This window comes from Amblyomma maculatum, unplaced genomic scaffold (genome assembly GCF_055883805.1).
Source record: "Amblyomma maculatum isolate TAMU_Amacu unplaced genomic scaffold, ASM5588380v1 scaffold_28, whole genome shotgun sequence".
NCBI lineage: Eukaryota > Metazoa > Arthropoda > Arachnida > Ixodida > Ixodidae > Amblyomma > Amblyomma maculatum.
In genome coordinates, this window is record NW_028146753.1 from 131,096 (window position 1) to 143,566 (window position 12,471).

The 12,471-nt window shown below is 43.5% G+C and overlaps 1 protein-coding gene across 1 annotated transcript in view; it reads right to left on the reverse strand.

The window, feature by feature from the left end:
* Positions 1–5,022: 5,022 nt before the first annotated feature.
* LOC146170897 (uncharacterized) overlaps positions 5,023–12,471 on the reverse strand; it is a 35,716-nt gene continuing 28,267 nt past the window's right edge. The window contains exons 6-7 of the mRNA XM_084586718.1: positions 10,703–10,801; positions 5,023–5,264 (exon numbers count right to left, since the gene is read on the reverse strand). Of these exons, the coding sequence (XP_084442844.1) occupies positions 5,023–5,264; positions 10,703–10,801 (341 nt within the window). The remainder of the gene's footprint in view (positions 5,265–10,702; positions 10,802–12,471) is intronic.

Consider the following 12,471-nt stretch of genomic DNA (forward strand, 5'->3'; position numbering starts at 1 on the left):
GATTTCGAGAGATTCTCATTGTTTTACATTTTGAAGTGTTTAATTCCATTAGCGAGATCGCGCACCAGTTTACAATGTTATTCAGATCATGCTGGAGTGTTATGGTATCGTCACTGCTTTCGATCTTGTGGTATATGACACAATCGTCAGCAAATAAACAGATGGAACTTGAGATTTGATTAGGAAGGTCATTGATGTAAATTAAGAAAAGCAACGGTGCTAAAACGGATCCTTGAGGTACCCCTGAACCGACTGGTACCTCAGAAGAGTCACTGTCATTAGTGGTAACATACTGCGTGCGGTTAGAAAGAAACTCACGAATCCAGTTTAAAACCAAAGGATCAATGTTTAGTCTGCCGAGTTTTAATAAGAGTAGGTGGTGGTTAATTCTGTCAAATGCTTTCGAAAAATCCAGAAATATACAGTCGGTAATAAAGCCAGTGTCCAGAAATGTATTAAGATCATTGCAGAATGTTAATAATTGAGTTTCGCAAGAAAAGGACTTTCGGAACCCATGCTGACTGCTATGAAAAAAATTATTTGATTCCAAGAAGTTAGCGAGATGTGAGAAAATGACGTGTTCAAAGATTTTACATGGAACTGATGTCAATGAAATAGGTCTATAGTTGGAGGGGTTATGTTTGTCACCGGACTTGTGAAGAGGAACCACCTTGCCTGTTTTCCAGTCCTTCGGTAAATAGCTATTGTTAAGGGAGTTCGTGAAAATTATGCTTAGGATAATGGAACTATATTCTGCAGTGCCCTGCAAGAGTTTGGACGTAATGCCATCAATGCCGCACGAAGAAGATCTTTTTAGATTGTTAATAATCGAGTGTATACCAGATGAATCAAATATGAACGGGTCCATTGTAAATAAATTAGTTGAATTGAATGGGGGAAAGCTGCTAGAGGATGCGGAGCTAAATGAATGGGTGAAAGCAAGGTTAAGTACAGAAGCACAATGACTGCTTGGTATTACATCACCTGATTCGTTAGTGAGGGTTATAGTTTGATTATCGTGGCTTTTCACGACATTCCAAAAGCGCTTTGGGTTTGTTTTAAGTAACGATGGGAGGGTGGTGTTAAAGAAATTAAATTTTGCTTCCTTCAAAGCTCTGGTGTATTCTTTTGCTGCAATGGCGTAAGCGGACCATTTGTCAGCAGTCGGCGATTTTTTCGCTGCTCGGAAACGCCTACCTTTGGTGTTTGATAAACGGTTAAGGTGTCTTGTGTACCATGGCGCGTTAGATGATTGATAGACTTCCTTAGGGGAATGTATGCTTTTATTAGGTGTAACGCTTTACTTTTAAAAGATGCCCATAGGTCATGGACTGATGCATTAGGATTTAATAAGATGCTGTCGAGAAAAGAAGAAAGATCGGCATTGATAGCGGCAAAGTCAGCTCTATTATAATCTCTGATAAGTTTCAGGCGCTTGTTCCTTTTAGAGGCTGGTACGAAAACAGAAAAATGCAACACGTCATGATCACTGAGTCCGGGCAAGTGGATCACTGGGGATGTAATATCAGGTGATGACGTTAGTATCAAATCAAGTAAAGAAGATGTGGTAGAAGAAACACGTGTAGGATGATGAACCAGTCGAGATAGATTGAAATCTAAGCAAGTGTTAAGAAAGCTAGTAGTTTCAGCGGAAGCCGGCTTTGCAAGCGGACAAAAATGAGTCCATTGAATTGAAGGGAAGTTGAAATCGCCCAGAAGGAAAACTGGTGTACCGAGTAATCGTACCAGTACTTGGTTTAAGATGTCATGAAGATCTTCGCAAAAAGAGCTGTTTGAGTCAGGCGGGCGGTAACAAATTCCAAAAACGATCTTTCTAAAACTAATGGTTAAGCAGCACCACAACATTTCTAAATTGGTTGATATATTCAGTAACTGATTACTTTTACCCAGAGTCTATCTGACAGAACTGATTACAGCTGTCAATCGTAGCTCTAAGAGCGCGACTGAGAAAGTATTAAACCATTCTTCAGATATTATCACGTTTTATCGAGCTTTCTACATAACATAAACTCATTCAAATTACTTTACCAAGCGCAGCTTGCGTGAAAACATTTTACTACCTAATTTAAACACAGCGGTTTTCCGAACTTGTCGTCGCTGATTTCTCATCGTACTCGAGGAAGCATCAGCGATTACAGGCAACCTTTTTTCAATGTAAACAGTGAAATATTGGTCATTCGTACACCATAGAAAACCCTCGGGCGTACGATTTCAGTTGCGACATGATATATATGATGCGAGCTCTTACATTCTCCAAGACACGCCCCGCTTTGTTCTTGGCGCTGTCAAAGTTCGCAAAAATCTTAAAATGTATTTTAGACGTTTGGAACCTTCATACGCAGTTTGTGGCGTGTAATGGAACTGACGCCGCTCTACTTCTGCAGAATACTAGCGGAGCGCATGACGTCCGTTGAAGATGCACATATTGAAACCGCCATGAATATTCTCGTGCTGCTGAACATTTCTACACAGTCGCAGTCAGTGAAGATTTTCTTTGAGCTCTTTGGAAAATAGTAATTTCTTACCGCTAATGAACTAAATAATAACCAGACTAATTACCTGAAATATTACTGTAAGGAAAAACCGTTCATAAAAACAAACGTATGCAATTATTGAATAATTATTCACCAGCAATAGCGCACATATTTACTATTAAACCACTCGGGCGCTTTCTCGTGGCTGGGCAGGGGTACTAATATGTATTGTTGTCGCTACTCGGAGGTGTGTAGAATGTAGTCACTTGATAATCTTAAATGAAGCATCAAGCCAAGACTTTTTGCCAGTTCTTTCCATAGCGCTTTTTACGTGATAGAGTTGAGGTAAAATTAGAACATCGAGTAAGGTTATGTTTCGATGTATACCTGATCATGAACCCTGTATCTTGACAACACAGAACAAGACAATTAGAGTGAAGTAGGTAGGTAGGATATCAAAGGAAGCTTCTGTGCTAAGATGGGCGTGATAAAGGACAAACGAGGCAGGGACCTCACTGAAGCCTCAAAGATAAAGAAGAGGTGGCAGGAATACACAGAAGAACTGTACAAGGACCCGGATGTGCAAACCCAACTTAACAAGGTTTTGACTACTGATCTAGAGCCGTGCATCCTGAAGAGTGATGTTGAATGGGCCCTAGCCAGCCTTGCTAAGAACAAAGCTAGCGGAATTGATGGCATTCCAGCTGAGTTGCTTCAAAACCTCAACCATGACGACGCTGTTAACGCTCTGTATACATTTTGTCAGAAAATTTGGAATACCCTGCTGTGGCCACAGGATTGGAGGAGGTCAGTTTACATCCCCATTCCAAAGAAAGGCAGCGCTAAATATTGTTCCAACTACCGCACGCCGCGCTTATTTCGTATGCTGGCAAGGTAATGTTGAAAATCCTCCAAGGTAGGCTGCAGCAGTATATGGATCGGGAGCTTCCGAACGAGCAAGCTGGGTTTCGCAAGGGCAGAGGAACTAGAGACCAGATTGCCAACCTTCGCTGGATCATGGAAAAAGGAAGAGAGTTCCAGAAACCCATCGACTTCTGCTTTATTGATTATGCGAAAGCGTTTGACTGCGTAGGTCACAGCAGACTGTGGCAAGCTCTCCAAGAGATGGGAGTTCCAATTCACCTCATCTGTCTCGTCAGGAACCTGTATGAAGGACAAGGGGCCACAGTCAATACTAGGCATGGTCTTACTGATTGGTTTCCGATTGAGAAAGGAGTGAGACAAGGCTGCATACTGTCGCCCTGCCAATTTAACCTATATGCTGAGTACATCATGAGGAAGGCCGGTCTGGACGAGTCTTCAGCTGGAGTGAAGATTGCTGGGAAACGTGTCAACAACCTTAGATATGCGGATGATACCACTTAGTGGCAGAAAGTGAAGTGCAACTCAAGAGACTTCTGATGCGCGTACAAGAAGAGAGTGAGAAGTTTGGGCTTAAACTGAACAATAAAAAGACAATGATTATGGCGTCTTGCCCTATCAAGTCCTGGAGCATCAATGGACAAGAAGTGGAAACTGTGGCAGATTTTCTCTTCTGGGGCTCCAAGATTACCCCGGAAGGAGACTGCAGCCATGCAATTAGGAGACGCCTGCTTCTGGGAAAGAGAGCAATGGTTAGCCTTGACCGCCTAGTAAAGAGCAGCGACATTAGTCTGCCAACCAAGATCCGTATAACTCGTGCTATGGTCTTTCCAGTTGTGATGTTTGAATTAGAGAGTTGGACTGTGAAAAAGGCTGACCGCCGAAGAATTGACGCATGTGAATTGTGGTACTGGCGGAGACTCTTGAGAGTTCCTTGGACTGCCAGAAGATCATATCAGTCGATATTGTCGACCATAAACCCTGACTGCTCATTGGAGGGTCAAATTCTAAAGTTAAAGCTCAGCTACTTTGGTCATGTGATGAGAAGATAGGAGTAGCTGGAGAAATTTGATGTTGGGAAAGGTTGAGGGTCACCGCAGAAGGGGTAGGCAGTGAACGCGATGGTTAGATGGCATCCTCGAGGCGCTGCAGATGAAGTTATGTGATGTTAGGAAGAAAGTGAGAGACCGGAAAGCGTGGCGTGACGTGTACCATAGGGTCACGAAGAGTCGGCGACGACTAAACGACTGAACTGAACTAGGTAATTTTGGCAATTGGAAACAACCATAAGAGAGGGTGTGCTGACATAAGCTACAGGTTCGTGTAGCATTGAAGATAATATACAAAAATGTATTCCTCTGTATGCTCAGGCTTTGGTTACTGTGATAAGCTTTTCAGTATTTTGAAACGCTCAAGTTCTTCCTGTATACTTATGTGGTGAAGTGCATATCATGTGTATAGCTGATATAACACGCTCCGCTCTGCTACCGGTTTCTTGTCGTGAAAAGGTAGAAAAGACACAATTATTTATTTCCCTATTTATTTATCTCACTAACTTGCTACAGCAACGGCCAAAAATGAGGCCGTTCGATGATGTTTAAATACGATAAACTTTCTCTTAATTAAGTAAACTGACCCTTGGAAGTCAACGCGGCGGCACAGTCGCAATAGGACCGGCGCCACCCCTGAACGGATAATAATGTCTGCGTTCCCTCCTTACTGGTGTTGGGAAGCGTGGTTGAGTGCGTAGAATATTGCATAGCTTCTCCTCGGTCTGAAATGCGTTGTATATGGGGCCTGTACACAATGCAAGCATTATAAACTCGCAGCACTTTGGCGGTTTTTGCACGTCTTCCTTCTTTATCCAGAGTAAGCAAAATGTCCTCCCTGTAAACGAAATACTTCTTTTAATATTTATTTATGATTATTGGTCGAACCTAGTCGCGTCGAAGCAGCAAACAACACTGTAATTGTCTACTGGAAACTACATGGCTTGGTTTACTGAGCTTTATTTTGTTCCAACTTACTAAGCTACGGGGTACTCAATGTATAGCTTCAAACAATCTGGTAATGTGTGGCTATTTAACATTTTGTCATAACTAACAGTAAACCGAAATGTTTTTTCAATTAAGAACAATATCTAAACCCTTAAAAAGGCAGAAAGTAACAACTAAAAAAATATTAGGAAATATATTTAGGCGCATATATTTTGACTATTGCTGCTGCTACTGTTCTAAACTATCTGAGTAGTAATGAAGGACGAACTTCTGCTCGCAAAGAACAATCCAGTGGTATGTATGAAAAAAAAATAAAACATTTGCTTTATTCCCTGTTTAACTGCCTAGTGGACGTTCCCACCCAAGAGAAGCTTTCTTCGTATTTTTTACATTTCTTAATTGCATGGCAATGGAAAGAAAGTCTGCCTTTTTAATCGTTGTCCATGTTTAGCTTCTTATATAAGCTACAGGATGCATGCATGACATGAACATTTTTTTCTTTAGCGCCTTTTCTAACAAAGCTGAAGTGCAGTACCGAAACGCATGAGGTTACTAAACTCTCGCAGCTATTACTAGAGAAACGCATTTAATGGGCCCGCTGACTACTGGTTTGAAATAATTATTTCCATGTAGAGCAACAACCAGCAACTACTTTCATTCCTAATGCCTCCCGAAATAGACGTCCTAAGAGAAAACAAGAATATCTATTACACACTTGATTCCCTTTCCAGCATATCCTTCAGGATATGCGTTCCTAAAAATAGCGTCGTACAAAGAGCCTAAAAATTGAATAGCAACAAGGAGCGGTCACCTAAAAACAACACCTCATTAGCGGAGAAAAACTTCAAGTTGGAAGCAAGACTTACATTTCACTGCAGTCGTTAGCGAAAGCCATTCAAACATCAATTTTGACACTTTATAACGGAATAAAAATATTCATCGGCCATGCTTTGAAGGAGTAAGACTACTTTGGAAGAACTCATTAGGCAGAAGTATGTTGCCTATAGTCATTGCTTACATAGACGTTTGTCCTTAAAAGTTGTGGCCTTTCAAATAAAAATTTATACGCTCCTCATAGATGTCTGTTTCGGAGAAATCAAATTTCAGAATGAGGGTATAATTATAGTTATTACACTTTTGTAGCATTTCATGCAGGTCTCTATATTAGTGCTGTGACTATTTTCAAGCAAACAAAATCACATTTGCCCTGCATGTTTTTTTTATAGTCTCGCAACTATAAGTTAAACATTACACAGCTGCTGGAAATTTTCAACAGAAACGGCAGCAATTACAATTTCTGTCAAGATATTGTTACTAAATTAGCCATCAATCAACTCTCCGTTTTAACCAGTATACAGCAACGGTAATTTTTCTCTAACTACTCTCGATGCTGCAAAAAAATGACCTTATTTACCAACGAGCACACAGCGAAAAGAAATGTAGCTTTTGATATCTAGTGCCGCGAATGTAAATCTCATGCATGTCATACCTGATTTCTTAAAATTGTAGCGCTAAAATATTCTGATTTTTACTACTATAATATACAAGCTAGGTTGCCACTAATATGTTTCATCATTCTATCACAGCAAAGGTTCTTGTATTTAAAAAGAACATGTGTTTTAAAATGTTTAATTTTCCAGGTCATAACGTCGTTTCAGAATTCAAGTCATATATAAACTTGAAAAACAATCCACAGCGACCTAATGTTTTGCGGCTACACTAATGCAAACCATGATCGTTTTCATGACTTCTTAAACAAACTTGTCTTTCTCAAAAGACTTTATTTTATTTTTTGGGTTGAGAAATATATTGGTTTAATGCTTACGTGGAGAATTCCGCGTATCTCTTGCCGTATATAGAAGTACTATTTTGGGATCTGACTTAGAGCTCTATGGATGTTGCCTAAAGAATTCTTGCTTACTTGAAGAAGGGCATATTCACATTTAGTATTAGTGTCCCTGAAGAAAATATTTTTTGGAATTACCCTAACGTTCTTAGAATAATATTGGCAAGCGGAGCGTAGCGGCTTCCTTAGGAGTTGGGGGAAGAAGGGAATGACGCGCATGGAGTGCTCTGAGCCGCTTTTTATAAGCACTCTCTCCTGAAGTTTTCACCTGCATTAAAACCTTTCCATTCGCTAAAGTATATTGTCACGTCGTTGCGACAAGGCCTATGATAACAAATAAAGAGCCTGGGAGTGTACTATATATATCTTTATTGGGCTGACTTGCGCAGGCAAAAGAACTAAGCGATTCGAAGGCGGTGATAACTGCAAATGTGGCCACTGATCGTCGAACAGAGAATGCCTGTTTCACTCGCAGGCGCTCAATATATAGGAGGTGTAAGGCCGCAGTGAAAAGCGACTCGCACGCGGAGTCAAGCTGGCGGTCGGACCCCCCACGCGCCGAGGCCAAGGAGCGAGCGCTGTTGTTTTTTTTTCCTTTTCTCCCATCTTCTTGGGAGGGCGCGCGCGAGGCTTCGTTTGTTTCGTCCCTTCGCCCCGAGGCGTCGCCAAGAAGCGAACGGCAGACGCATCTAATTATCAGCCGGGAACAACAGTGGCACGCTTCTGCGAACCACTTTAAGGCCAGCTCGTCCAGCGATCTCCCGTCGTGGCGCCAAGCATGGGTGCAGGGAGACGCCATTAATGAAGCCTTTTGCACTGCCACAAGCGCTCAATAAATGTCCTGCAGAAGGCGACAATAGGCGCGACCCTTGGCCCTCCCAAGTAGGGAATCAGCCCAGCGGCCTCCCGCTGTGTCGCCAGACATCGGATGCGAGCAACGGCGACTGTACACTGCTCTGGGACGGTGCCCCCCACCCCCCCTTTTTGCTCGAACGGGACGGCTGGGTGGCCTAGTCTCCAGATCCCCCGCGGCGTTTCTTTCACAAAGGCGTCAGCTGCAAGGTCGCGTCGCAAAGACACCGGGGAGAGGAAGGAAAGACAGGCGCCGTGTGAGAAGGTTTGGGGACCGGCGAGTGGAGAGAGTGTGTGTTTTGAATGTTGTATTTTTATTTGGCGTAACTAAGCACCTGGGTCCAAGATTATTCCCAATACACGGGGGTTGTGGCATATTTTTCAATAATTTTATTGGCTGGGTTATTTTCGGGGCGGATCACCTAAGGTGACCGCCCTCGGGTATTTGTTGATGTGTGTCATCAAAAAGCGGTCTTCGGACCATGTTTGGCAGTCAAGACTGAAGCTCCGTGCTTTGCACGTATTTACAGTCCCTAGGCTTTAACCGAAATGCTCGGTAGAAAAGTAGAGGCTTGTAGAGTGGCTTCTCTGTGTGAGTCTATTTTGTTTTAAGTTGCAGTTGTCTGTGTGACTTTTGTTGCTCTAACTTAGTTTGCCAATGTATACTATTTTTTTCTTCTGTAAATATAATTATCCTTCTGACCATCATCTGATCATCGTCTACTGCTTCTTCAGTGCCGAATGACCACGTTTGGAGAGGCTTCAGCCGCTCCGAAGATTGGCAACGAACGAGCTAAAATTACTGGCGCACTACGACAGGATTCGGCACCCTACCACATAGCAGCAAGCAGCAAGGCCTCGGGCAGCAGCAGAGGCAGCCAAAGGACGACTTTGCAAGCTACCTGCCGAGGACGACCAGCCAAGGCGTGACTCCTGGGCTTGGTGCTACTACCCGCAGCGACGCTGGTGACAGGTGAGTGGGATTTCTCGCGTCTGGTCGAGGTTGGCTTGGCTTGTGCTAGGGAAAGTGAGGTGCTAAGCAGTAAGGACGCCAGATATGATTGAAAGCAAGGCTTACGCGTATCCCCTGACGGAGGAAGAACGCGTGGTAATTCGGCAACTTGAATTGGATTTTGAGCGAAAAAAACGGGAAATTCTGAGAGAGGAAGAGAGATTGATTAGAGCGCTGATGCGTGAGCATGCCGGCGGCGGAAAGGCTAAAACTGCGTCCGAAGCAACGGAGCAGCGACAGTTAGACCTTGGCCCCGTGGCAGAAAGCACTAGTGCAGTTGAGGGCCGCCTCTCCCGGTATTCGACGAATACAGATAGCCTGGACGAGCGAAGCGTTGCTAGCTCAGGGCAGGGAGCGGCGGAAACTGCTATTGCAGCCTCACAGGCGCAGCTAAAGGAGCTAGCGTTAGGGGGCGAGACGAACTGCACGAGCAGTGTCGTGGCGCGATTGGAAATTCGCGAAAAAACGGACGAGCCGTTAGCCGGTGGCGGAAAGGCTAAAACTGCGTCCGAAGCAACGGAGCAGCGACAGTTAGACGTTAGCCCCGTGGAAGAAAGCATTAGTTCAGTTGAGAGCTGCCCCTCCCGGCATTCGACGAATGCGGATAGCCAGGACGAGCAAAGAGTTGCTAGTTCAGGGCATTGAGCGGCGGCAATTGATAGTGCAGCCCCGCAGGCTCAGCTAGAGGACCTTGCGTTAGGGGGCGAGACGAACTGCACGAGCAGTGTCGTGGCGCGGATAGAAATTCGCGAAGAAGCTGACGACTCCTTGGCAGTATCAGCTATGGCTGAGTCTGGTGAGTCCGTTCGAAAAGACCTTGACACGGAGCTAATCCAAATGAACGGGGACCAGCAGAAGTTACCAGGCTTAGCATATCGCTCGGTGCGGAATAGCGACAATCAGCCGTCGGAGCCCGACAGCAGCGGCGCGGATCCCGCGCACAAAAATTTCGCTTCCGAAGTGCGAGCTGATTAGCCGACGGAGACGGAGTGCGCCCCGTGTGTGGATCCACGAGCAACAGGTGTCGAGGCTGAGCTTAGGGTGAGGGCGCCCGCTCCATTTGATACAGAAGGCGCAGTAACGAATTCTGGCCAGTTTGATATCTCTGGTCAAGAGAGCGAACGCTCTAAACTACCGCACAGTAGTAGCAAGGAGTACGCAGGTGGGCCTCTCAAAATTCGTGTAGGCATGACAGCAGTACGCGGCCTCAGATATTCGAGGCCGTCTACTGCTTCTTCAGTGCCGAATGACCACGTTTGGAGAGGCTTCAGCCGCTCCGAAGATTGGCAACGAACGAGCATAAAATTACTGGAGGCGAAGAAACAAATAGATAAACAGCCAAAAATGACTAGCATAACCTGAAATATTGTAGAAATACAAGCACGTGGCTGGAATTCGTTGAACTGTATCTCGAAGCATCTTCCGCAACAATCGAAATGACAAACCCGCGTCTTGCGACAATGAGCTTGAACAAACAAAGAATACAAAACCGATTCGCGCACTATAGTCCCGGGGATAAGGCCACACTTCGGCGATTGTTAAATAAGCAACAAATAAAGATAGAAATGGTTCTCAGCATGAAGTTCAATACTTGTAAACAAAGAAGATTGGTCCTTACCTCCTTCAGCGAAGTAGGTTCCCAGTACAATGCACTCTTTATTTGCAAAAAGAACTGCTTGATCAAGAGCACTTTTGTAGGCCAGCCAGGTGCGCGCGTCTGCGCAGAGAATTAGAAAATAGGCTAAGCTTAACTTTACATTTAGCCTAACATCTAATACGGGGAACATTTCGCTCAAATTGATAGCAGTTAACTATTAAAACATCGCGAACTGACCTCTTAGACACTACACTGACCTTGAGGCATGCTATAAAAAGATGTCTTGTTTACAGATTATTTTAAAATTTCGTGCAATGCTTCTGTTGTATATTGTGAGTTTTAGCAATAGATTGTCACTATGCATGACCAACTGATGTTAAATAATTGAACTTAGTACAGAAAACTGAGAATTCAGAACACTCCCTTGGTCGTGTGAATTCCGCAATATTGAAATTAAAAATACACTATTTAGACATTTGTTCTAAAGGTTTAGAAAATGTCAGGAACATCAAACGTAGAAAAATAGCCTGTAAAATGATATATTTATAGAAGAAATTCGCATGTGCATGAAATATATCCATGCAAATCTCCCGTAAGCAATAGCCACGCTCAGCACTGACCTTAAAAAGTCTTCACCACTAGATCAATAGGTCAGGAAAGATGGATTTTTATTCATAGTTAATCTGCAGTTTTAGCGTAGGAGCTGAAAAATTCTAGAAACTCTGAAAACTAAATGCTCAATGATTTTTTTTAGAGCTCGTCAAAATTCAGTCGATAGGAGTAAACGCTTTTGACCCCTACGAAAATTTGCTCTATGATACTTCAAATAAGTGTACGGCCAAATGGCGATAGCGCGCTGGGTCTTCCGCAGCATGAAATGCTCCGTATTATGAGATGCTTGAACTTGTCTCTAACCGTGAGAATTGAGCTACATAGTAGCTAGGAGGCACGTCGCAATATTGTTTGTCTTATTAAAGTGATTCCTAACCACTTTAATAACTTAGAATAATTTCCTTAGGGGACACATTAAAGGTACATAGTGAGAGGCACTTATGAAGTTCCTGATTTTCGCACTTGCTGACTGCAAGAACTTTGCTACTTGTTCTCTCAGTTGGCAATTTTCTTTAATATTTCAGTGAATTGAAAACACAATGATAACGTCGAATAAAGGAGCATATCTTGAAGAGTGCGCGGATTCACCAACATCGGACTTCACGGTAGGCAAACTGTTGTTCTGTTTTTCTTTATTACTGCTGCGCGATTTGGTCTACCCTAACTAGGTGTAGTGAGTGCGCTTCCCGACGTGGAAACTCATATTCTACAATCATCATGCTTTTTGAAGCAATTTTTATTGTACCCACAAATTTTATCTAACCCCAGACGTCCCAAATTTCGGCATCACGTAATACCACAAAATTGTCTACGTTATCATTGGGATGAGGTCTAGCCCACTTTATGTCATTGTCCGGCGATGTCGGAGATCGTCTAGGAGAATGTGGATTACTATCTTCAGACTGAAGGGGGATTAATATCAAAGGGAAATTTTAAAGTATTTTGCGGGATAAAAAACTTGGAAGTTTCGGTGCTTTCACAAACATGTCTTATCAAGTGGCACATCGGCAAAGCTTTCTTCTTGTCTATGCAGTTCTTCTTTCCTACATTAACCAGCGCATAAGACAGCGAAGAGGAAGAAGGCAGGACAATGACGTTTCACTTCATTACCTATATTACGTTCTTTAGGCGTGAACTTCGCAGTGCGGCATCGGGTCGGCGGGTGCTGTATTTAGCTG